At 36.5% G+C, this 24,349-nt stretch overlaps 1 protein-coding gene across 3 annotated transcripts in view; it reads left to right on the top strand.

The window, feature by feature from the left end:
• Positions 1-13,563: 13,563 nt before the first annotated feature.
• The window catches only part of LOC118525390 (sulfotransferase 1B1), a 34,796-nt gene continuing 24,010 nt past the window's right edge, over positions 13,564-24,349 (top strand). Inside the window, exons 1-3 of one of the 3 annotated variants that reach the window (XM_036076111.2) lie at positions 13,565-13,956; positions 20,008-20,194; positions 20,478-20,606. In XM_036076111.2, the coding sequence (XP_035932004.1) occupies positions 20,047-20,194; positions 20,478-20,606 (277 nt within the window). In that variant the 5' untranslated portion in view covers positions 13,565-13,956; positions 20,008-20,046. Of the gene's footprint in view, positions 13,957-20,007; positions 20,195-20,477; positions 20,607-24,349 lie in introns of all 3 variants that reach the window. The other 2 variants (XM_036076113.2, XM_078068186.1) reach the window with 2 other exon arrangements.

Below are 24,349 nucleotides of genomic sequence, written 5' to 3'. Positions count from 1 at the left end.
CTTTATGTATTTTCTTGTAAAAGACTTCTGCTGCATTTTTTTTCCTAGTCATCTGTATTGTGATGGTAAATTTAACCCCTTTTTAAAATTACATTGCAGATACATTTGGATTTATTTCCGCCATTTTATTTTATACCTATATTTATTCTCTTTCTCATCTTCCTTCTCTGTCTCCTTTCACCTTTTTTCTTACTTCTTGCTTCTTTTGGATTGATTTTTCCCTATTCATTCTTCCACTTCTACTTGTTTGGAAGTTACATGCTTTATTATAATTATTATTAGTTTAGTAACTTCTCTCAAAATTTTTCCTGGATAATAAACAAGATTTAAAAATAATCAAAATCTTGAACTTTCCCTTCTAAATAATAAAAGGAACTTAGAATCCTATATAACAATCCATGCATCTCTTCAACCAATATGCTGATTTTGTCTTGTATTTAAGTTTTGCCATATATTATTAATCCTGTAATTCCCAGGTTGTTTTAGTTTTACACAATTAAAATTTGTTTATATTTACTATCATGCTTTCTCAGCATTTCTTTTTTTTTTAAAGATTTTTATTTATTTATTTGTCAGAGAGAGAGAGAGAGCACAAGCAGGGGGAGCAGCAGAGGGAGAGAGAGAAGCAGGCTCCCCGCTGACCAGGGAGCCCCACATGGGGGGCTCGATCCTGGAAACGGGGATCATGACCTGAGCCGAAGGCAGACGCTTAACCAACTGAGCCACCCAGGTGTCCCTCAACATTCCTTCCTGAACCTCAGAATTTTCTACCAGGATTGCTTTCTTTCTTCTTGAATTTTATTCTTTAACTTTTCTTGTAGTGAAGTTCCACTGGTGGTACACTCTTAGCTTTTAGTTAAAGGCATAAAATGTGTTTAATTTAGCCTTGCTTTTAAAAAAATTATTTTGCTACACATAACTCAAATTGCACAGATATTTTTTCATGGCACTTCCGTATGTTATTTTACTGCCCCTGGCTCTTATCATTGCTTGTGAATTTGATTGGCAGTCCAATTGTTATTCCTTTATGGTTCATCTTTTTTCCTGTTTTAAAGATATTTTCTTCATTTTGATATTTGCAGCTTCACAACTGGATTTTTTAAAAATATGTATCGTGTTTGCAACATGTATATCTTGAGCCTAAGAAGCCACATATTTCATAATTTCTGGAAATTCTCACCCATCATTTCTTTAAATAATTTATCTCCCCTATTCTTTCTATTTTCTCCTGCTGGAACTTTAATTACACATATGTTAGGATTCCCCTTCTTATCTTATATTCTACATCTCTGTTCTCTTACTCTTTCCTTTCATATTCTCTCTTGCTGTCATTCTTTTTTAGGACTATTCAGTTTTTTAGTGTTGTTCAGTTGTACTCTTGTTGTATGCCCATCTATTGAATTTTTTATTTCTATGATTTTAATTTTTAAAATTGTGTTCCAGTGTTTTCTTGCAGCTGCATAGTCATTTTAATAGTTTAATTTTTACTGATATCTTATTTCTTAAAATATTTTATCACAGTTAATTTAAACTCTCTATCTGATAAAACCAACACTTCACATATTGAAAGACTTAGATCCATCATCTTTGTTTCCACAATCTCTTTTTTGTAGTGGATTACTTCTTCCTATATTATGCGATTTTATTGTGAGGTAATAATCGGGTGAACTTTACATATTGGAACCCTGAGAGACCCGTATTTAAGACAGTATTCCTTAGAGAATATTTGTATTTGCATTTCTCAAGCATCAGTGGCCACTACTAACCTGGAATCATTTTATTGCAGCTTTAATAGCCGGGCTTTAATTTGCAGGTCTGCGGAGATAGGACCCACTTGATCATAGACTCGCATGAAGGCAGGCTTATGGTAACAAATTCTAGTTATTATCAACCCACAGTCTTATCAGAGAGAGACATCTTTCATTGTGGGGTGTCCCTGATTTCATTAGCTCTGCAATATTTGTTGTGATAAATTCTATTTTATCGTGGAGAGATTTTTTTTTGAATGTTAGTTTGTCACTGTTAAAAATCCTGTTTTGTGTTTTCATTCTTTCCTTCTGATTTCTAACAACTCCCGGTGACTAGAGGTTACTACATAATGGAGCAAAAGAAAAGATTTTATGCATCCTTTGCCAAAAAATTTTTAAAAAAGGGACCACACAAAAATTTAAAAATGCTATTTGCAGCAGCACTGGCTTTGGCACTGTGGGGTTTAGTGATAGATGGTGGTGGTTTTTACTGCAAGCAACGCTCCCAGAAGGATGCCCATGAAGGGCACCTGGATGGCTCGGTTAAACATCTGCCTTTGGCTCAGGTCGTGATCCTGGGAGCGCCACTTGGAGCTCCCTGCGCAGTGGAGAGTCTGCTTCTCCCTCTCCCTCTTCCCCTCCCTTCCCCTCCACTCCTGCTCTCTCTCTTTCTCACAAATAAATAAAATCTTTAAAAAAAAATGTGCCCGTGAAACCAGACTCTATTAGTATTCAGCTGGAGCGAAATTGGGAAAAGAAAAGAAAGAGTTTTGTATTAAACGAGCTTTAATAATTGTGAATTCTTGCTAATAAATATGAAGCCATATGTTCTGTTTCACTCTCAGACTACAAACGCTCCTCATTTAAGGCAATGTTAAGAAAAGAGTAACATCTGTGCCAATATGGTTCTGACAGTCCAATAATTTGCACTGATCATTACCTTGTTAGATATCTGCTAAAGATTTGAACATGAGGCCTGATAAATCAAAACCATAATTTAACTCAACAATCCATGGTATGCTTTGCTTTGGAAAGCAAATAAAACTTCTGGAAAACAGATGTTACAATTTTTATCGCTGTGTCTGTAATAAGAGTTTCTATGTCCAAAGCACTACGAGGGCTTCAAAATTCCTGAGAGCAAATTTGGTAAGAGCAAATGTGAACAGTGTAGGGAGCAGTGGATGCCTATGGTGTCTGAGTTTTGGGGGTTCGGTTGTTAAAAAAAAAGAAGACAGTAAGAAAACTGGAGAGGGGAAAGAATGCAGACATGCATTGACACTTTGATGACACATATTGATACATAGTAGCAATGCTGGGTGTCCTGATGGAGCTTCCTGAGACAATGGAATGGAAAACCCTAAACATAATTTCTTGTAGTTTTAGCAGAGTTGAGAGGGAAGCCAGCTGTGGATGGCAGTTCTATGGGAATAAAGTTACTCCTGTTGTGGACAAAACTCTGAGCAGAACTGCATCTGGCTTATTAAAAATTCAGTGAAATAGCTCATTTCTGCTCATAAACCATATCCATTGCTCCAGCCTATCCTGCTATTGAATTAGAAAGTGAATACAGGAAGAATAATGATAAAAAGTTCATACTTGCTTAGTGCTGCCTACCACTGGAGCATGGTAAAAGCGCTTCACAAACACTTTTTGAAATTTGCACATTGTCTTTATGAATTTAGTACAGTATTATCCCCTTTTTTATATAAGACATGACTGAAATATAGAATAGTATGTAGCTTCCCTAATGTCCAACAGAACTGGTATTTGAATCTAGGCAGCTCTGCTTTGCTACACAATCCTACTTCATTCTAACCAAAGTTAGTGCTTTATAACTTAGAAAATTGGCACTGGACAAATTAAGGAATATTTCCCAGGCTATCCTGATAGCAAAGTGACAGAGACCAGGTTAGAAAGTATCTTCAGTTCTGACCTTCAGCCCTACACCTCTAACATAATTGACTGAAAATGGTGCAGACCCGACAGTGAAGTGGATTTATTTATTTTTTAAAAAAGATTTATTTTATTTATTTGAGAAAGAGAGAAGGGGGAGGGGCAGAGGGAGAGAAATCTCAAGCAGACTCCCTACTGAGCACAGAGCCTGACATGGGGCCTGATCCCACAACCCTGAGATCATGACCTGAACTGAAATCGGGAGTCCAACACTTAACCGATTGTGCCACCCAGGCGCCCCAGTGAAGGGGATTTAAAAATGAAGTCATGACACAACAATTTAGATTATATCCTGGACAAAAGAGACACAGGCAATGTGAATGAGGTAAGGGTGTGAGTTGTAATACACCATTCTACACTTTCTATGCCTTTACCCCTCATAGATTTTCTGTGTAGAGCTACAGTTCTTCAGGAAAAGTTAAAAATGATACCAGGAATAGCAAATACATGAGCCATGCATATTTACAGAAGTTTGAATCACCATTCTGTGTTTACTTCCTGGTTAAATTTCTTTATTATTTTCTGAGTACATTGAGATATTTATACGGTGTATATTCAAATTGCTACATCAATTAATATACTGTATGATCAGGTGACATGACATTAAGCTCTATTTCCTTAGAAATATACAAAACCATAAAAGGCCTCACAGATCTCAAGTGAATTTGAACTTTGGAAAGCTCAATAACTAAAAGATATAGTATCACCTTGATTTTACCAAAAGCAAAATGAAAATTTTATTATTATACCTTTTAAAGGAAAAAATATATTTTATTTCATGAAGGTAAAATAAAAGCAACCATTTGTTCTGTATTTCATATAGTCATAAAGTGAACATCTTAGACTAGTTGCTCTTTGATATGTTTACCTCATCGAGTTATGAAAGTTAAAATTCCTAAAAGCATTAGGAATACAACTTCTTCTAAAACAGTAAATGAGGGAAATTATTTGCAAAAACAATTTGAGTAAAAATCTAGAAGGTATGTGATTAAAAGACAGCAGAAAGCTTTTCTAAGAACTTGTTCAGCTATGAAATTATAATTTCTAAAGTTATCTTTAAAATTGGTTATATAGTATTTTTGATTCAGTTACTGATGCATGTCCAAAAAACTACTACTCAATCTAAAACACAAATTATTAAATATACATTTTAAAAAAAAAACTTATACCAAGCAATGTCTTCAATAGGGACTCTTGCCCAACCACACACTTCTGGAGGCTGAGAGTGGACAAAATTCAGATATGGGGTAGGTGTCTCCAAAGCTATAGAAATCAGAGAGACAGAAGCAATGGGGCAAAGGTTGAGATACTAAAGTGCAAATTAAATGTTAACAGAAAACATAATTTCCATGTTTTGCTGAGATAGCTATAAGGTCTCAGGCCAAAAGCTCCCTTCCTGAAAGGAGCTTTTGTTGTTTCTTTTTCAGGAAATGGAAGCCACAGGCAGAAGCATGGACAGTGGAGGCAGCTTTTTCCCAGGCCTGCTAAAGGAAAGAAATAGTCAACCTGTGTTTCTACTTGCTTCTTCCCCCACTTGGAATACGAGGAGGGAAGATCTCCAAATCAAGCCCTTTAACATTATGTTGAACAAGAGCGGGATTACGCTCCTTGTATTTTTGTGAGTCAGAGTGTGTGTGTTGGGCTGGTTCCCAGGAAAGCAGCTTTCTTGTCCTGTCTTTCTGCCTAGAAAGGGAATGTGTGTGTGTGTGTGTGTGTGTGTGTGTGTTGTGTGTGTGTGTGTGTGGGGTGGGTAGGTGTGGATAAATGGGAAGGAGACCAGATATCAGGTAAGAGGTTTCCTTGTTTCCTTCTCTGGGGGCAAGAGAAGGCCAGGGTGATATACAAAACCACAGCTGCCAAATGGGGCTTTTCTCTTTGGCAGCTAAAAAAGTCAACACTCCTGTAACACCCAAGATTGCAACTTTTGGTGCTGAGACATCCACTGTCTATTGTTCTATAAAATCACTTTTACTAACAATGAGAAAGAAAAAAGAAATAATACATATCCATACACACAGCCCCAAGAACCTCGTCTTGCCTAACCAAAAAACCTCCCTTTCTTGAGGAAGAAGAGAATATATGTGACTGGTGGCAGTTATATATAAGAATGTACTTCTGTGCTCATTTTGGTTTCAGTAGGGTTTACCCAATAAGCGACAAGTGGAAGAATTTGAACTCTTTTATCTTCCAGATACATAAGTTCATGATCTCATCACTGTACTATGTTCTCAATGAAGGCTAATTACTTGGATTTTGGAACAAATTAACAATTAGAGGTAAAAGTAATTATGAGATTAATTACATGCTAGTATTTAACAAACACAATTGTCTAAATAAAATCAATCTACTTCCTATATTTAGGACTAAAAACTCTTATTAGTATATCATCTAACTATAGTTATTAACATAAATCTAAAAGCCTTTCATTCATCAAAACATTTAGCAACGCATTCTAAGGGTTGGGATTAGTGCTAGTCTATAGCACCAGCAAGTACAGTTGTGTATGTTGCACACTCTGCAATTCCAGGTCATTCATATCGCAGTGCACAACCTGGTGTCCCTAAGTGAGACCTTGAAAGTCAATTAGTTTATGAAGAGGAATAAGCTCCAGGTTTTGCCATTATCAAAGGACTTTGAGTTAGTGTTAAACAAGTGGATGCCTTTGCTTTTGAAGACATCTAAAGAAAGAAGATCCAGATTCTGTCAAGCCCACTTTTGGATATTTTCACTTAGTTCCCAATGTCAGTAATTTTTATTTCTTGTGGATATTTCTTATCCAATAATGACCCTTCACTGCTATCATTCTTCTTGCCCATTAAAGATGACTTGACAAGGATGTCAATATTCAGATGAGGGACTTCTCCAGTTCTGAAGAGGGAAGTGAGGAGAAAGCATTTTGGTGACACATGTCAGTGTAACCTGCCTTCAGAGAGGGAAGTAGATTCATGTCCATCCTAATCCCTGCCTTCTCAGGTAGATGAGCTATGATGACACAAGGAATTTCAAGGAAGTGACTCTTACCATTATTTCTATCATGAAAAGAAAAAGATGGCCCTATGCCCAATAATTTACATGGAAGCAAAAGTTGCACAAAAGACTGGCTTCTCCTTTGGACTCACACATTTGTAAGAATGGTAACTGAGAAAAATATACATGCAGAAACCACTAGTATAAAAACAAAGAAATTGAGGAACATAGATATTAGAATATTAAATTGTACACTCTTAGATAAGGAAAATAAAAACAAATGTGATCAGAATTTAAAAGGAAACTAGGAAAAACATAATCTGAGAAAAACTGTCATTACCCTGAGTTAAGTGTCATGAAAATAGCATTTCCAGTTCTAACATTTCCTCTCACTTTCCATTTTTGAACTTGCTCTTTAAAAAATTTAGAACATTTAGGGTGCCTGGGTGGCTCAGTCAGTTAAGCATCTGCCTTCGGCTCAGGTCATGATCTCAGGGTCCTGGGATCCAGCCCCTTGACGCTTGGGGGGCTTCCTGCTCAGCAGGGAGTCTGCTTCTCAATCTCTCCTTCTGCCCCTCCCCCCTTTTCAAGCTTGGGCGCTCTCTCTCTCTGTCAAATAAATAAATAAAATTTTTAAAAATTTTTTAAAAATTTTGAAACATTTATTCAGTATTACTAGGTTCACAATTTGAGAATATTGTCTTTTAAAATATGCAGTAAAGAGGGCGCCTGGTTGGCTCAGATGGTTAAGCGTCTGCCTTCGGCTCAGGTCATGATCTCAGGGTCCTGGGATCGAGCCCCGCATCGGGCTCCCTGCTTGGCAGGGAGCCTGCTTCTCTCTCTCCCTCTACTGCTCCCCCTGCTTGTGCTCTCTCATTCTCTCTGTCAAATAAATAAATAAAATCTTTAAAAAATAAAAAAAAATAAAAATAAAAATAAAAAATAAAATATGCAGTAAAGAATACCACGCACTGCGGTCATCATAAGCTTGTGTGGCTACAATTTAGAGGCTCTTTTCCTTACCCATGCTGATATATAAAAAGCAAGTACGTATTCAGCATTTCTTTGTAATTGCCTTGCATATGCCCTGCATATGCAATTTTTTAAAGCATAAGACACATTCTTTGTCTTCAAGGAACTTACCTTCTTATAAGATAAGTAACAAAAAACTGAAATTTATTAATAAATACTAAGATATTATGCAAAGGTAAATTGCATGCCACAATTCCTGTCAAGAAAAGAAATAATTAAAATGACAAGTTTGGGAAATATTTGTTCTATTTATGGAAGAAAAATGATTACGGTCCTTAATATATGAAGAGCTCTTAAAATGATTAGAACATAAATATTTTAATAGAAAAATGGGAAAAGATTAATTAAGTTTACCCACCCCCTTAAAAACAACATTAAATCAGGATAGTATAAAAAAAAGTCAAGCTCTGATATAAGTAAGGAAATGCCAACTAAAACAATGAGATGACTGACAATTTTTGCCTATAAGATTATACAATCTCATAAAGTTTTGCCATATCAAATGTTGGTCACTAGGATGGATAAAAGGTGCATTGGTATTCTGCTGATGAGTATTTAAATTGGTACAAACTTTACAAAGTACATACCTTTGATTCTGCTTCCAAAACGTTTCTGAAGAAATAATTTTTCTTAATAGTAAAATTAGGGGCACCTGGGTGGCTCAGTCAGTTAAGCATCTGACTCTTGATTTCGGCTCAGGTCATGACCTCAGGGTCCTGAGATGGAGACCCATGTCAGGTTTTGCGCTCAGCGTGAGACTGCTTAGGATTCTCTCCCTCTCCCTCTGCCCCTCCCCTCCCCACCGGACATGCACTCAGTCTCTCTCTCTCTCTCTTTCTAAAAAAAAAAAAAAAAAAGTAAAATTCATCTTAAACTGCTGTGTATAATATAATTTCATTGGGGGGGAGTTTTTATAAGATTGAATTTATTTATTTGACAGAGAGAGACACAGCAAGAGAGGGAACACAAGCAGTGGGAGTGGGAAAGGGAGAAGCAGGCTTCCTGCGGAGGAGGGAGCCCGATGCAGGGCTGTATCCCAGGACCCTGGGATCATGACCTGAGCCGAAGGCAGACGCTTAACGACTGAGCCACCCAGGCGCCCCTAGAATATTCTTTAAATATCCAAATACTAATAGTGATTGTTCCTGTAGGTGAATTTTAGAACAAATTTAAGTCCATATTTTCTGTATCTTCTAGAGTTATTTTGCAGTATGCAAATATTATTACCCTCATAAATAGAAAAAAGCAAATATTATACAATGTTAAGTGCCTCTCAAATTTTTTCTTTCCCACCTGCCATAAACAAATTTCCTAATATTTATAACACCTCATTGAATTTATTTATTTACTTACTTATTTTATTAGGCAGTGGCACTGAAAGAATCTAAACTTCTCAAATACTTCTGTTTAGAGTGGTTGATGTATACACAGGACCAATTTCAAGGAAAAAGGAATGCATCCACTGTGAATCTTTTCCACAAATCTTTCTTAATCTCTCTTCCATCTCCATTACTTAAGCCTACATGACTTGGAAGTCACAAGTTGTTTTCTGAAGCTGATTTGTTACCCAGTATTTGTAAGACCTTAGCCAAATGATTTAGAATCTCTGAACCTCATAGGTAAAATTTGAGTTACTAACAGATTTAGAATGCCCTAAATCGATAATTATTTATAAATCAGCAGGGCAAACACAATGCCTTTCTTTTTTTCCTAATATAGTGTCTAGGACATGATAGTTTTGGAAACTAAATAAATCAATGAATGGATAGATGGATTAATGAATGAATTGACCATAGAATACTAGTATCTCCTTGAAAGCAAGAGCAAATTTTTATTCATGGTTCTTAAAAGTATGGTCTTCAAACCAGTATGGTCTTCAAACATCAATGGAGTTTGTTTGAATTACAAATTCTAGGCTCCACCCTGGAGACTGGGGACTGGGACCTAGTAATCTGCATTTTATCAAGCCCTCCAATATCATTCTGAAGCATGCTAAAATTTAAGAATCTCTGACTTAGGTTGCTTTTCAATTGTTAGTATGTACTGATTGGAGTTTGATGAGTTCATTGACAATGTAGCTCCTAGGCAATCCATGCACATCTAAGTAGAGTTCTTCTGAAATTAACACCTAGTGCCAAAGTTTGCAAATTGCATTCTTTGCCATGTGCCATACGAAAGTGTTTATTTATTTGGTGCATGTAGTTGGTTGTCAGTACTTGAACATTTAGCATTTGGACACTTTACAAAAAGAATCTAGATCTCAAAAAATGTTGCCCTCTTTTTCTTCATGGCAAGACATGCTGGACCTTAGCTCCTCCAGCATCATCATCATATTATTCTCCCACTCCAGAGATCAAGTATTAGTTTATTATCTTGCTTGAACTGTTGTTTTTCTTAATCTCAAGCTGTTTCACAAACTGTCTATGAATGCATGGGTGACTCATTTTTCCAGTTTGTCTGGGACAGACTCAGTTTATACCTTTGTCCCACCTAATTATTCATAGTCTTCCCTTTGTCTCCAAAGTATCTTGGTTTGGATGATAAATTATAGGTCATCCTATTCATAGGTATTTGCTTTTGCAATTCCAGACTTACCGTCCCTTTTCAAAGTTAATATAGAAGATCCTCTAACAAAAGACAAAGGTAAATGTGATCCTAGGTATGGGAAGAGGAAAGAGGGCAAGTTTAGAAGCAGAGCCCAAATCATGTATGCCAAGAATAAAATGTCTTTAAATATTATCATTTTGTCTTAAAATCTATGTATGTGGACGTTGGTGCAGTGTGCATGTGGTTTTGATGAAAGCTCCCACTCACAGAGTTTGGTTTCTGTACAAAACCTCATTACATCAGTACAAATGTACACACACTTATTGGTTTGTACACTTCTTATGAAAATAAACATACAAACAAGAATAACAAAATCCTAATTATTATGTGGAAAATTTCTTTACCAGTACTCTTTTCTTCTCATATATTTGACACAATAAACTAAGCTAATTACCACACCTTTCTCTTTGCTGTCCCACAGCGTGGCCCATGTCTACAGCATGGAGTCTAACCATTTCCTTATAATCCTATGATGCATGAACTCATAAGATAATTCTAATGTGGACTTCAAGTAATACTTAAGCAACTTTTAATTTGTTCTTTTAGAATTTGTTTTCTCTTGTATTGATACTAAGCCTGAATTCTCTTTCACATTACAAAAAATTCAGGTGATTTTTTTCCTTTAAGCTTCATATGATTGGATTTTATATGCTGATGGTAGTATGATTATATTAGGTATTATTTAGAAATTTCTCACAGGACAGATACCAAGGTTTCAACTCATTTGTATCTCTGTAATAAGAAATGCTGAATTTTTAACAAACATGTTAATAATAATAAAGTTTTTTGGAAAGATGTCATTGCCAGGATTGATTCTAAGCATGTTGATTGTGTTAACTCATTTAATAATCAGAAGAACTATGTAGAGAAATTAGCACCCTTGTGCATTGTTAGTGGAAACGTAAAATGGTATAGATGTTACTGAAAATAGTCTGGTGGCTCTTCAAAAACTTTTAAATATTTATTACCATATGATACAGCAATTCTATTTCTGGGTATAGATCCAAAAGAATTGAAAGCAGAATTTCAAAGAAAAATTTGCACACCCATGTTCATAGCAGCATTATTCATGGTAAGCAAAAGACAAAAGCAGACCAAGTGTTCATCAATGGATAACTTGATGTGGATATGGATAACAAAATGTGATTTATACATACAATAGAATATTATTCAGCTTTAACAAGGAAGAGAATTCTGACACATGCTACAATATAAATGAATTTTGAGCACATTATACTAAGTGAATTAAGTCAATCACAAAAAGACAACTATTGTATGATTCCACTCACATGAAGTATCTAGAGTAGTCAAATTCATAGAAACAGATTGAAGAGTAGGCCAGAGCCTTAGGGAGGGGGAAATGGAGAACTGTTTTTTCATGGGTATAGAGTTTCAGTTTTGTAAGATAAAATTTCTGGACATTGGTTACACTGCAATGTGAATATACTTAATACTCCTGAACTGTACATTTTAAAATGGTTAAGGGGTGTCTAGGTGGCTCAGTCAGTTAAGCATCAGACTCTTCATTTACATTCAGATCATGATCTCAGGGTCATGAGATTAAGCACCACATTGGACTCTGCCCTGGACATGGAGCCTGCTTGAGATTCTCTCTCTCTCTCTCTCCCCTTCTGCCCCTCCTCTCTCTCATAAATAAATAAATAAATAATAAATAAGTTAAGATAGCAAATTTTATATGATGTGTATTTTCCTACAATTAAAGCTAAAAAAGATGGCATTCTCCATCCCAATGGAACAATGGAGGCACAGAGAGGTTGAAATGGTGGCCTTATTCACAAAACTGGTGGATTACTGAGCTGGAGATTTAAAGCCCAGGGAGTCTGGGTCTGTAGACCATCCTCTTGCTCCTCCCACTGCTTTCCATGTGCCTGATGTCGTTTTCCATAGCTTCACTAATTGCAGCTGGGATAGTGCCATCAGCTATTTCACCTATAAGTTCATTTAAGAAATGAAGGTATAATTCCTGTAATTCCTGAGGTATAATTCCACAGCTCTCTAAGTTTTGCCTGATTCCAGGCAGTCTAGATATCCATTATTATCTTGCCTATGTAGTTTTTTCAATCATGGATCTGTATACCTAATTGAAAGTACAATGACATGAGCATTTGTTTTTGGTGGTCCACTGCTGCACGTGGAAGAACTGTGTTGATCCTGTATCTTTGGAACGTGTCATTTGATTACATGAAGCTTGGCAGGAAGGGAAGGTGATTTGTGGGAGTCAGTGGCTTTATGCACATTGTGTGTCATCAAAAGGAAAAATAAAATCCTAACCTTAGTTTAGAGTCACAAAATCATACAAAAATGGACAAACTAGCTCAGAGAACATCTCAGAAAAATCAACAGTTCAGGATCCCTAATCAAAGAGAGCCAGATTAGCATTACTACGCTCAGTCTCGATGTTCTCCAGATTTGTGAACCTGATGCACCATACCCCGTGCACATAAACATTTTTTCTCTCTGTTCTTTCACACACTCCTACCCTCCACACAAACCAAAAATGAAACAACACCGGCTCTCAGAGAAAACTAGGAATTCGTTGGCAACATGTTTTAAAGACACAAACACGTTTTTAAAATGTCCTTAAAGATCTTAAGTAAAATGGAGGGTCTTAAAGAACATGCTAGTTTCCTTCTGGGCTTTTCTGTATTTCCCAGCTCTGCACAGGTATAATCTCCACGGCAAGGGCTGGGCAAGCGCTGTATACAGATCGCGGGATCTGTCTTGTTAAGGGCCCTCACCTAAAGGATTGATACTGCAACTAGACCGTAAGAGAATCTCACAGGGTGGCTGAAATAACAGGGGTAGAGAACAGGAGCATATTTCTGGGGCAAAGTTTCTTCCCCTCCACACACAAGCTTGTTGTTGTTTAATCCTTCTTTGTGTATATGTGACTCAGCTTACAAAAAAAATAAAAACAACAACAACAAAACAATATACTGAGAGGTTGTAGAAATGATTAGAGTGACAGAAACCATCAGTTCTACCCTGTTTCCACTTGCTGAAATGGAAATTGTTTAGTATTATCTTTAGTAAATGTTTGTATATATTTGCCCTTTCCGTGACATTGGAAACTTCGGTTTCTTTCGGATGAACACACACACACACACACACACACACACACAACACACACAGACACACTCACACACAATGACTTTTTATCATGATCAAAGTTATTAGAAGACATTCCTACAAACTGCAGAGAAGCAACAGGCTTCCGTACACGGATGCTTCAGATCCTTCCCCTAGGCATTTCTCTCAGACCCTTTGAAACCCTGGGGAAACCTTCAAGTCCAGGCCCTCTGACTGTGCTTGCCTCTGGCCACCACCCTGATCCATTTCCTTCTCAGGCCTTCCCGGCTGCAGCAGCTGTTGAAACAGCAGTGCTGCCTCTGTGTGCGTGTATGTGTGGATGGGTCAACCTTTTTATATCTTAACTGCCTGTAAAGTCACTGACTACTACCTTCAGATCAAATCCGGAACTGACTTTTCTCCCGGAGACAGAAGTGAGCCTCCCAGTCTCCCCCGGCCCTGCCCTCCTGGGACTACCACCACCTCCATCCCAGGGTTCTTGTCAGCACCAATACCACTGGCTGAAAATGAAAACTGAAAGCGGAGACTAAAGCGTGAGGTAAAATTTGCTTTTTAAAATCTCTTTTCTTGAAGTTTTTGTCTGGCATCTGCAGAGCATTTTGGGCTTCTGCAGTGATTTCTGCTTTGAACACATGCTTGCAATTTAAATACTTTTGCCTAATTCCAATTTTCCCACAGGAAACTCGGTATTGTTGTTTATGCTGTGCACAATCTATCAGGCTTTCCGTGATCACTTTTATTTTTCTAGGTTCAACTGGACTCTTCTGAAGCATGCCAGTATTGGGGGTTTTCGTATGAAACTGTAAGCCTCATAAAGGAATAAAGCTGGACTTTATTAGAGTGAAATAAATGGAAGAAATATTCTTTTCTCATTAAAAGAACCATTCAATTTTATTTTTTAATTTATTTTTATAATTTTTTAAAAGATTTTATTTATTTATTTGAGAGAGAAGGAAAGAAAAAGAGAGAGAGAGAGAGAGCACAAGCAGGGCCAGGGGCAGAGGGAGAAACAGACTCCCCACTGAGCGGGGAGACAGACATGGGGCTCGATCCCAGGATGCTGGGATCATGACCTGAGCCGAAAGCAGACACCTAACCCACTGAGCCATCCAGGTGCCCCAACCATTAGGTTTTAACGTCAGATATCTCGGTTAGTTTCTCCTAAGAGGGGTGTTGTTTTTCATTTTTCTCTTTTTTTATCATTGATCTTTTTAGAAGCCAATTCTAGACATTGTAATTTTCAGCCTATCACTCAACTAGGAAGACCTGTGGTGTCATGTAGACTCTCATATATAACCACATAAAATTCTAAGTTTTTGGTAGGATTTAAAAGATTTTTATAAACTAATTTTTATGATTTTAGAAGTCACTCTTCAGGGTATCTGGTTCAGTGACATTCGTTATGTTATGTCTTCCAGCCTTACCCCCTGCATCCATCTTCCCGTGTGATTCTGAACTCATCATCATCCATGGGTCACAACAAGAAGTGCAATTCAGGACTACTAGTCTCAGATTCCTAAATTGGTTACACCCACTTCCCAGATGTGACTAGGATGTATTCAGAATCAGCTGCCTTACTTTCATTTTGTTACTCATATCCATGCTTCTCTGACAACATTTTTGCAGCATGAAAAGCTTGAGGTGTTTGTCAGAGGAAGTTTGCTTTGTCAAAGTAAAATTTCCTTACAGAGTGTGAACACCCTGATTTGGATGAGAGAAAATCACAGACACTTCGACTCTGGTGCAGGCCTACCCACAGTAGATTTGTGATATGACCAAGTGCTCAGAACTGGGGAAACTCATCTATTTCTGGTTGCCACTCACTTGTCATGTGTCTTTGAGCAGACTCTCTGAACTTGTTCCTTAATCTCATCCACAAAATGGAAGTAAGACTTATCATCAGGGTGGGTAGCACAGTCAATACCATTTATTTTCTAGAAGACGTTAATTCATTTTGATAAATCATTTATATACACCCTATAGAGAGTAGATGAAAAGTGGCTTAAAGTCATACTTCCCATTTTTCTTGAGCATGCTAATTACTTGGGGACTTTGTTAAGATATAAATTCTGATTCTGGTTTGGGGCCTGAGATGTTGCATTTCTAACAAGCTCTCAGGTAATGCCAATAGCACATGGTGCTTGTACATGAACTGTATTTGAATAGCAATAGTGAATTGATTATATAAATATAAAACAATAGTACAAATAAATCAAAATTAATAAAGAAATGAAAAAGGATGAGTGAAGACATGAATGGACCCAGGAATGATGTTATAAATGTATAAAATAATGTTAACCCCCCACTAAGTGGGGAACAAATTTGTCCACATGATTTGTAGCAGATAGTATAAAAATGGGAACTGTGTCCTCAATATTTATTTGCTTTCCCCTAATAATCTGTATGTATAATAAGAGTTGGTTAGTGCAATTATACCACTACTAAATTTTATATTCTGGAGCCAAAGAAGAAAAAGAGAGCCTCACTTATTTTCCTCAACTAAAAAAAAAAAAAGCATCCAAATGATATTTGGGATCAATATTTACCCTTATATAATCTGGGAAGAAACAATTAGCTAAGAAATTAGTAGAACAAAATGTTTCAAGGAAAACTGTTTCATTTATTGTATGTAACTCAGGTCTAATACCCAAATATACTATGTTGACTTCTGCTGTCACTCATTCTTATATATGTATATTCAAACTGGGAAGTAACACTATCCCCAAGATCTTAGAAGATTCTGAGTGGGACATGCAGGTTCAATCATTCACTCTTTCAGTTCATTCAACATCTGCTTCATTCCAACTACAGAGCTTACAGACTTAATTTCACTTCTTTGCACTTCCTGCTTCTGCTGGGTTCCTGACCAACCATATTATTTATTCCTTTCCTGAGGCTGCTGACATATTCCACAGTAACTCATGCTGGAGAATTTCTTCTACTGGACTCTGCCCCTTCACTAACAAGGGACTGCGAAGGCAACCAGACATTTACTACAAAATAGAAGATAATTAAGAAGCTTACAGAAGGCAACAATTTAATATGGAATTCTTAATATAATTTTCCTAAAATGCCCTGGCCACTCAGCTTTCATCAGCATTTCACCTCAGGATCTTGCCTTCTCTAAATTTATGTGTGTCTACCCATGCATCTGCTTTTCCATCAATATACTCTTCTTCAGGTCTCTGAAGGACCCAGCTCTTTTACTTTATGAGGAGTAATAAAGATGCAAAATTCTAACTATTTTTACTGTTTTTCTAGCATAAGATGACATATGTTTAAAGACAAACCCATGATTTAATAACAACTTTTCCTAGAGAAACAAAAAGACACATTTTTGTGTGCATACCTATTAACTATAAGATATAAAATTATGATATATAATGCATGCCTTACAATGTAAAATGAAGAAATCTTTGTCCAGATTTCTCTCTTCTAGACTGTTTTTTAGGGGGTGTGTGGAAGAGTTGCCTCTAAAACATCAGGCTGTTGTATTAACAAGGTTTTCCTAATAAAAAACATACCTCTTTCTGTACAAACTTATTTTAGGGATAACAGTTTAAGCAGCAGCTAGCTTTTAAATTAGGGATTTTGTTTGTAGCTCCCATTATACAAGTAAATATTGAGAGCTTAATAAGTACAGTCACTGTTTAAAGTACCATCAAGGAATTTTGGAATCACCAAATTACTTACAAAATATTTATGTGATAAAACCTCTGGTTGGCAATCTTTGAAGCCCAGTTATAGTTATTTTACTAGCAGCAATAAGAGTTCATCTAAGATATTATATAATTCAGATGGTTATTAATTAAAACGCTATTCATATGTAGTATATATTACGTATTATTGTTGATTGACAGATTCTCTGAAATAAATGGAACAATAGATTATGAAGGATCTTATAACTTCTACATTTTACATTTCCATCTATTTCTAGGATGTTTACATTCTGTGTGTGTGGAGGGAGAGTTGTAAAATGAGAAACAGTGGTTAAAGCAGTTAGAGTTTCACTTACAAAGTTCAGTGGAGATGAAGTGGAAAAAATAAACAATGAATAGCTCTCCGTGATGGCCAATTTTATGTGTCAACTTGATTGGGCCACAGGGAACCCAGATATTTGGTCAAACATTATTCTAGGTTTGTGAGGGTATTTCTGGATGAAATTAACATTTAAATTAGTAGACTGAATAAAGCAGATTGCCTTTTCTAATGAGAATGGGCCTTATCCAATCAGTTGAAAGCCTGAATAGAACAAAAAGGCTGACCTTCCTGGGAATGGGGGAGAATTCATCCTGTCTGACTCTCTTAGATGAGACATCAGTTTTTTTCTGCCTTCACACTCAAACTGAAGAGTTGGTTGTTCTTGGGTCTCAAACTTGCTGGCCTTCAGATTAGAACTAAACATTAGCAATCCTGGGTTTCCAGTTTGCCATCTACAGATCCGGGGAATTTTCAGTCTTCATAATTGCATGAGCCAATTCTTCATAATAATTTCTCTCCAAACATATATATAATATTGGTTCTGTTTCTCTAGAGAACAGAGAATAATAATGTAGTCTCTTCCCAGGACTCAAAAATTTTGGAAGATTTAGAAGAGCAATGAGATTCTAATTCAGAGTTAGTATTATTAGTATGCTTAAGATTAGAATAATTACTAATCAAAGAGTTTGCAAAGCAATTTTTATTATATATACATATGTACATTATAATATAATGTATATAATGTACACATGTACATTATATATATATATATAAAGAGATTTATTATACCTAATTGGTTTATGTAGTTTTACAGGCAGGCAAATTGGAGATCCAGCAAGATAAGTTGGCAAGTTGGAGACCCAGCACAGCTGATGATTTAGTTCCAGTCTGAGACTAAAGGCCTAAGAACCAGGAGAGCTGATGGTGTTTTAGTTTGAAAGCTGTCAGGTACAAGACTCAGGAAAAGTCAATGTTTTAGTACCACTGTGAAGACAGGAAAAAGCCTGATGTCAATTCAAAGATTGTTAGGCAAGAAGCATTCTCTCTTATTTGGGGGATGGTCAGCCTTTTTGTTCTATCCAGGCCTTTAACTTTAAGAAGGGCAATCGGCTTTAGTCAGTATACCAATTTAAATATTAATGTCATCCAAAAAACACTCTCACAGAAATACTCAGAATAATATTTAAGCAAATATCTGGGTATCTCATGGTGCAGTCAAGTCTATCCATAAAATTAACCATTGTAGTTTCTAAGCGAGATGGAGTAACAGGAACTAGATTTACTGTTTTGCATGAAGCAACCAAATGAAAGATAGTGGATAGGAAACAAGCAAACAAAAATTGAACCATATGATTTACCCAGATTACTGCCTTGAAGGAACTCCCAGGCCACACTTCAAGGAGACGATAGCAGACACCCAATAAAAAAATATCAAGCATGCAAAGAGGTAGAAAAAAAGAAACCATAATTTAAAAAAAATTATTCAATTGAAAGCAACCTAGAACTAACATGATGTTAGAATTAGCAAATAAAGGCCTTAAAACAGTCACTATAACTGTATTCAATATGCATCAAAAGTTGAGACAATAAAAATATAATCATTTCCAAAATGATATTCTTGAGGTGGAAACTACATCTGAGGTAAAAATGCAATAGGTGGGATTAACATCAGATTACACATTGCAGAAGGAAAGGTTAGTGAACATGAAGGCACAGCAATAGATGTTATTCAAAATGAAACATAAAGGGAGAAAAAGATTGTTAAAAATGAATAGAGCATCAGTGAGCTATGAATAACTGTATGTGACCTGGGGTCTCAGAAGGAAAGAGAAAAATTATTTGAAGAAATGATTGTAAACCCACAATTCCAAGAAGCTCAATAAATCTGAAACATACACACACACACAAAACTTGTGAAAATGACCACACCAAGGCACATCATAATTCCATTGCTCAAAATCAGTGATATAGAAAAAAAGAAAATCTTAGTCACAGGAATATAAGGCCCAGCATAGAGAATATAATCAGTGATATTATAATAATGTTGTACAGTGACAGATGGTAGCTACACCTCTGAGGAACATAGCTAAGTATAGAGAAGTTGAATCACTATGTTGTACACCTGAAATAATGCAACATTGTGTGTCAACTACACTAAAAAAAAAATTTAAAAAGAAAATCTTAGAAGCACACAGATAAAACACATGTGTTATGTACAGAAGAACAAAGGTAAGAAAGAATGGATTTCCTAAAAAGAAAAATGAGGTACAACTAAAGTGTAAAGATGAGTGGAAGTTTCATTTTGCTTTAAGTCCAGATAATTCTTAGCATATTTCTGTAAAATCTGATTTTCAATTCTAAGATGTGTAGTTTCATTTCTGTAAAAAGCTTCCAGTAAAGACCTTTGTACTGCTTGTCACTGAGCCAGTTGCTGCACTTGCAATCTACAACTTCATAAACACAAAAATGCCCTTTGTATTTAGATCTCTGCATGCTGAGTGTTAAAGGTCAATTTCACTTTATATCAAGTAACAGTGTCTTAAGAATAGCATTAGTTATTCAGCTTCTGATTTTGATCTTCTTTATTTTCCCATGATTGGATTGTCAGAAAATATTCTATTAAGTATTTGTACAACGTGGTACAAAAATGATTTCTCCAAAAGATCTCCTGAGAAAAAATCTGAAGATCATTCATGGCTATCCCCTGACCTATGCTTTTGCAAACAACTGGGAAAGGATTGAAGAGTTCCACAGCAGGCCAGATGACATTGTGATAGCCACTTACCCCAAATCAGGTGAGTTTTGTGGACTGACAGATGCAGATCTGGCTTCAGTCTTTGTTCCTTGAAAATCAGCTTCTCTCTCTAAAATCATTATCATCCTATATAAAATTAATATTCCTAGCAGTCAGTCTAGCCGTGTACTTTTGAGTTAATTTAAAATGAGCATTTGGGGCACAGAAAGGGAATTTGCAGAATTAAGTTTCTAATAGAATGTATTAAGATGGCAGACTACCTGTAGGGACCTTTGCCCCCAGATTCAAGTGATGGTTACAAAAAATGTTGTCTTTCACTACAGGTACCACTTGGGTTAGTGAAATTGTGGACATGGTTCTAAATAATGGAGATGTTGAAAAATGTAAGCGGGATGTTATAACAGTTAAAGTTCCAATGTTGGAAATGGCCATCCCTGGACTAAGAACTTCAGGTAATTTTAAACTACTTGAGAATTATAATTTTTAATATTATTATTTTTTAAATTTTTATTATTTTTTTAAATTCAAAACCAGATTTTCTTTTTAATTTAATTTCAGTTAGCCAACATTAGTTCTCGATGTAGTGTTCAATGATTCATTAGTTGCTTATAACATCCAGTGCTCATCACATCACATGCCCTCCTTAACACCCATGACCTAATTCCCCCAACCCACACCCACCTCCCCTCCAGCAGTCCTGTTTGTTTCCCTGAGTCAAGAGTCTCTCATGGTTTGTCTCCCTCTCTGATTTCCTCCCATTCAGTTTTCCCTCCCTTCCCCTATCATCCTCTGCACTACTTCTTATATTCAACGTATGAGTGAAACCATACGATAATTGTCTTTCTCTGCTTGACTTATTTCACTTAGCATAATACCCTCCAGTTCCATCCATGTCAATGTAAATGATAGGTATTCATCCTCTCTGACGGCTGAGTAATATTCCATTGTATATATGAACCACATCTTCTTTATCCATTCATCTGTTGAAGGGCATCTCGGCTACTTCCACAGTTTGGCTATTGTGGACATTGCTGCTATGAACATTGGGGTGCATATGGCCTGTCTTTTCACTACATCTGTATCTTTGGGGTAAATATCTAGTAGTGCAATTGCTGGGTTGTAGAGTAGCTCTATTTTCAACTTCTTGAGTTGTCTCAAGAAGATTGCCTAATTCGTTGGTGTATACTTGCTCATAATATGTTCTTAAAATTGTATTTCCTTGGTGTTGGTTATGATCTCTCCCCTTTCATTCATGATTTTACTAATTTGGGTCCTTTCTCTTTTCTTTTGGATAAGTCTGGCCAGAGGTTTATCGATCTGTTTTCCAGAGCGGCTGCACCAGCTCGCATTCCCACCAACAGTGTAAGGGGGTTCCCCTTTCTCCACATCCTTGCCAACATTTGTTGTTCCCTGTCTTATTAATTTTAGCTGTTCTAAATGGTGTAAGGTGGTATCATTGTGGTTTTGATTTGTATTTCCCTGATGACAAGTGATGTGGAGCATTTTTTCAAGTGTCTGTTGGCCATTTGGATGTCTTCTTTGGAGAAGTATCTGTTCATGTCTTCTGCCTGTTTCTTGACTGGATTATTTGTTTTGTAGATGTTGAGTTTGATAAGTTCTTTATAGATCTTGGATACCAGACCTTTACCTGTAATGTCATTTGCAAACATCTCCTCCCATTCCATAGGTTGCCTTTTAGTTTTATTGACTGTTTCCTTTGCCATGCGGAAGTGTTTAATCTTAAGTCTCAATAATTCATTTTTGCCCTTGCTTTCCTTGCCTTTGGTGATGTTTCTAGGAAGAAGTTACTGTGGCTGAGGTCGAAGAGGTTGTTGCCTGTGTTCTCCTCAAGGATTTTGATGGATTCCTGTCTCACATTTAGGTCTTTCATCCATTTTGAGTCTATTTTTGTGTGTGGTATAAGGAAGTGGTTCAGTTTCATTCTTCTGCATATGGCTGTCCAATTTTCCCAGCATCATTTATTGAAGAAACTGTCTTTTTTCCATTGGATATTCTTTCCTGCTTTGTCAAAGATTAGTTGACCATAGAGTTGAGTGTGTAGATTGTTCTGGGCAGCATAGACATTTTCACAATGTTTATTCTTCCAATCCATGATCATGGAATGTTTTTCCATCTCTTTGTGTCTTCCTCAATTTCTTTCATAAGTGTTCTGTAGTTTCTAGAGTACAGATGCTTTCCCTCTTTGGTTAGGTTTATTCCTAGATATCTTATGGTTTTTGGTGCAATTGTAAATGGGATCAATTCCTTAATTTTTCTTTCTTCAGTCACTTTGTTAGTGTATAAAAATGCAACTGATTTCTGTGCATTGATTTTTTTATCCTGCCATGTTGCTGAGTTCCTGTATGAGTTCTAGCAATTTTGGAGTGAAGTGTTTTGGGTTTTCCAAATAAAGTATCATGAAATCATCAAAGAGCGAGAGTTTGACTTCTTCTTTGCAAATTTGAATGCCTTTTATTTCTTTTTGTTAGATGATTGCTGAGGTCAAGACTTCTAGTACTATGTTGAACAAAAGTGGTGAGAGTGGGCATCCCTGTCGTGTTCCTGACCTTAACGGAAAAGCTATCAGTTTTTCCCCACTGAGAATGACATTTGCTGTGGGCTTTTCATAGATGGTTTTTATGATATTGAGGTGTGTTCCCTTTATCCCTATGCTTTGAAGAGTTTTAATCAAGAAAGGATGCTGTGTTTTGTCAAATGCTTTTTCTGTATCAATTGAGAGGATCATATGGTTCTTGTCTTTTCTTTTATTAATGTGATCTATCATGTTGATTGATTTGTGAATGTTGAACCACCTTTGCAGTCCAGGAATAAATCCCACTTGGTCGTGATGAATAATCCTGTTAATTGGATTGGATCCCCTTGGCTAGTATCTTGGTGAGAATTTTTGCATCCATCAGGGATATTGGTCTGTAATTCTCCTTTTTGTTGGGGGTATTTGTCTGGTTTGGGGATCAAGGTAATGCTGGCCTCATAGAACAAGTTTGGAAGTTTTCCTTCCATTTCTATTTTTTGAAACAGCTTCAGTGGAATAGGTATTAGTTCTTCCTTAAATGTTTGGTAGAGTTCCCCTGGGAAGCCATCTGGCCCTGGACTCTTGTTTTTCAGGAGGTTTTTGATTACTGCTTCAATATCCTTGCTGGTTATTGGTCTGTCAGTTTTTCTACCTCTTCCTGTTTCAGTCTTGGTAGTTTACAAATTTCCAGGAATGCATCCATTTCTTCCAGATTGCCTAATTTGTTGGCGTATACTTGCTCATAATATGTTCTTAAAATTGTATTTCCTTGGTGTTGGTTATGATCTCTCCCCTTTCATTCATGATTTTACTAATTTGGGTCCTTTCTCTTTTCTTTTGGATAAGTCTGGCCAGTGGTTTATCAATCTTATTAATTCTTTCAAAGAACCAGCTTCTAGTTGTGTTGATCTGTTCTACTATTTTTCTGGTTTCTATTTCATTGATTTCTGCTCTAATCTTCATTATTTCTCTTCTCCTGCTGGGTTTAGGCTTTATTTCCTGCTCTTTCTCAGAGTCCTTTAGGTGTAAGGGTAGCTTGTGTTTTGGGATTTTTTTAAGTTTTCAGAGTGGCTTGTATTGCAATGTCCTTCCCTTAGGACTGCCTTTGCTGTATCCCAGAGGTTTTGAACTGATGTGTTTTCATTCTCATTAGTTTCCATGAATTTTTTAAGTTCTTCTTTAATTTCCTGGTTGACCCATTCATTCTTTAGTAGGATGATCTTTAACTTCCAAGTGCTGGAGTTCCTTCCAAATTTCCTCTTATGATTGAGTCCAAGTTTCAAAGCATTGTGGTCTGAAAATATGCAGGGAATAATCTCAGTCTTTTGGTATTGGTTGAGAACTGATTTGTGAACCAGTATGTGATCTACTCTGGAGAAAGTTCCATGTGCACTGGAGAAGAATGAGTATTCTGTTGTTTTAGGATGGAGTGTTCTGTATATCTCTGTGAAGTCCATCTGGTCCAGCATATCATTCAAAGCCCTTGTTTCTTTGTTGATCTGCTTAGATGATCTGTCCATTGCTGTGAGTGGGATGTTGAAGTCCCTACTATTAATGTATTATTATCAAAGTGTTTCTTTATTTTGGTTATTAATTGGTTTATATGATTGGCTTCTCCCATGTTGGGGGCATAAATATTTACAATTGTTAGATCTTCATGTT

This window comes from Halichoerus grypus, chromosome 3 (genome assembly GCF_964656455.1).
Source record: "Halichoerus grypus chromosome 3, mHalGry1.hap1.1, whole genome shotgun sequence".
Classification (NCBI taxonomy): domain Eukaryota; kingdom Metazoa; phylum Chordata; class Mammalia; order Carnivora; family Phocidae; genus Halichoerus; species Halichoerus grypus.
Note: the sequence above shows the minus strand (reverse complement) of the source record. Positions and strands in the feature narration are given on the sequence as shown.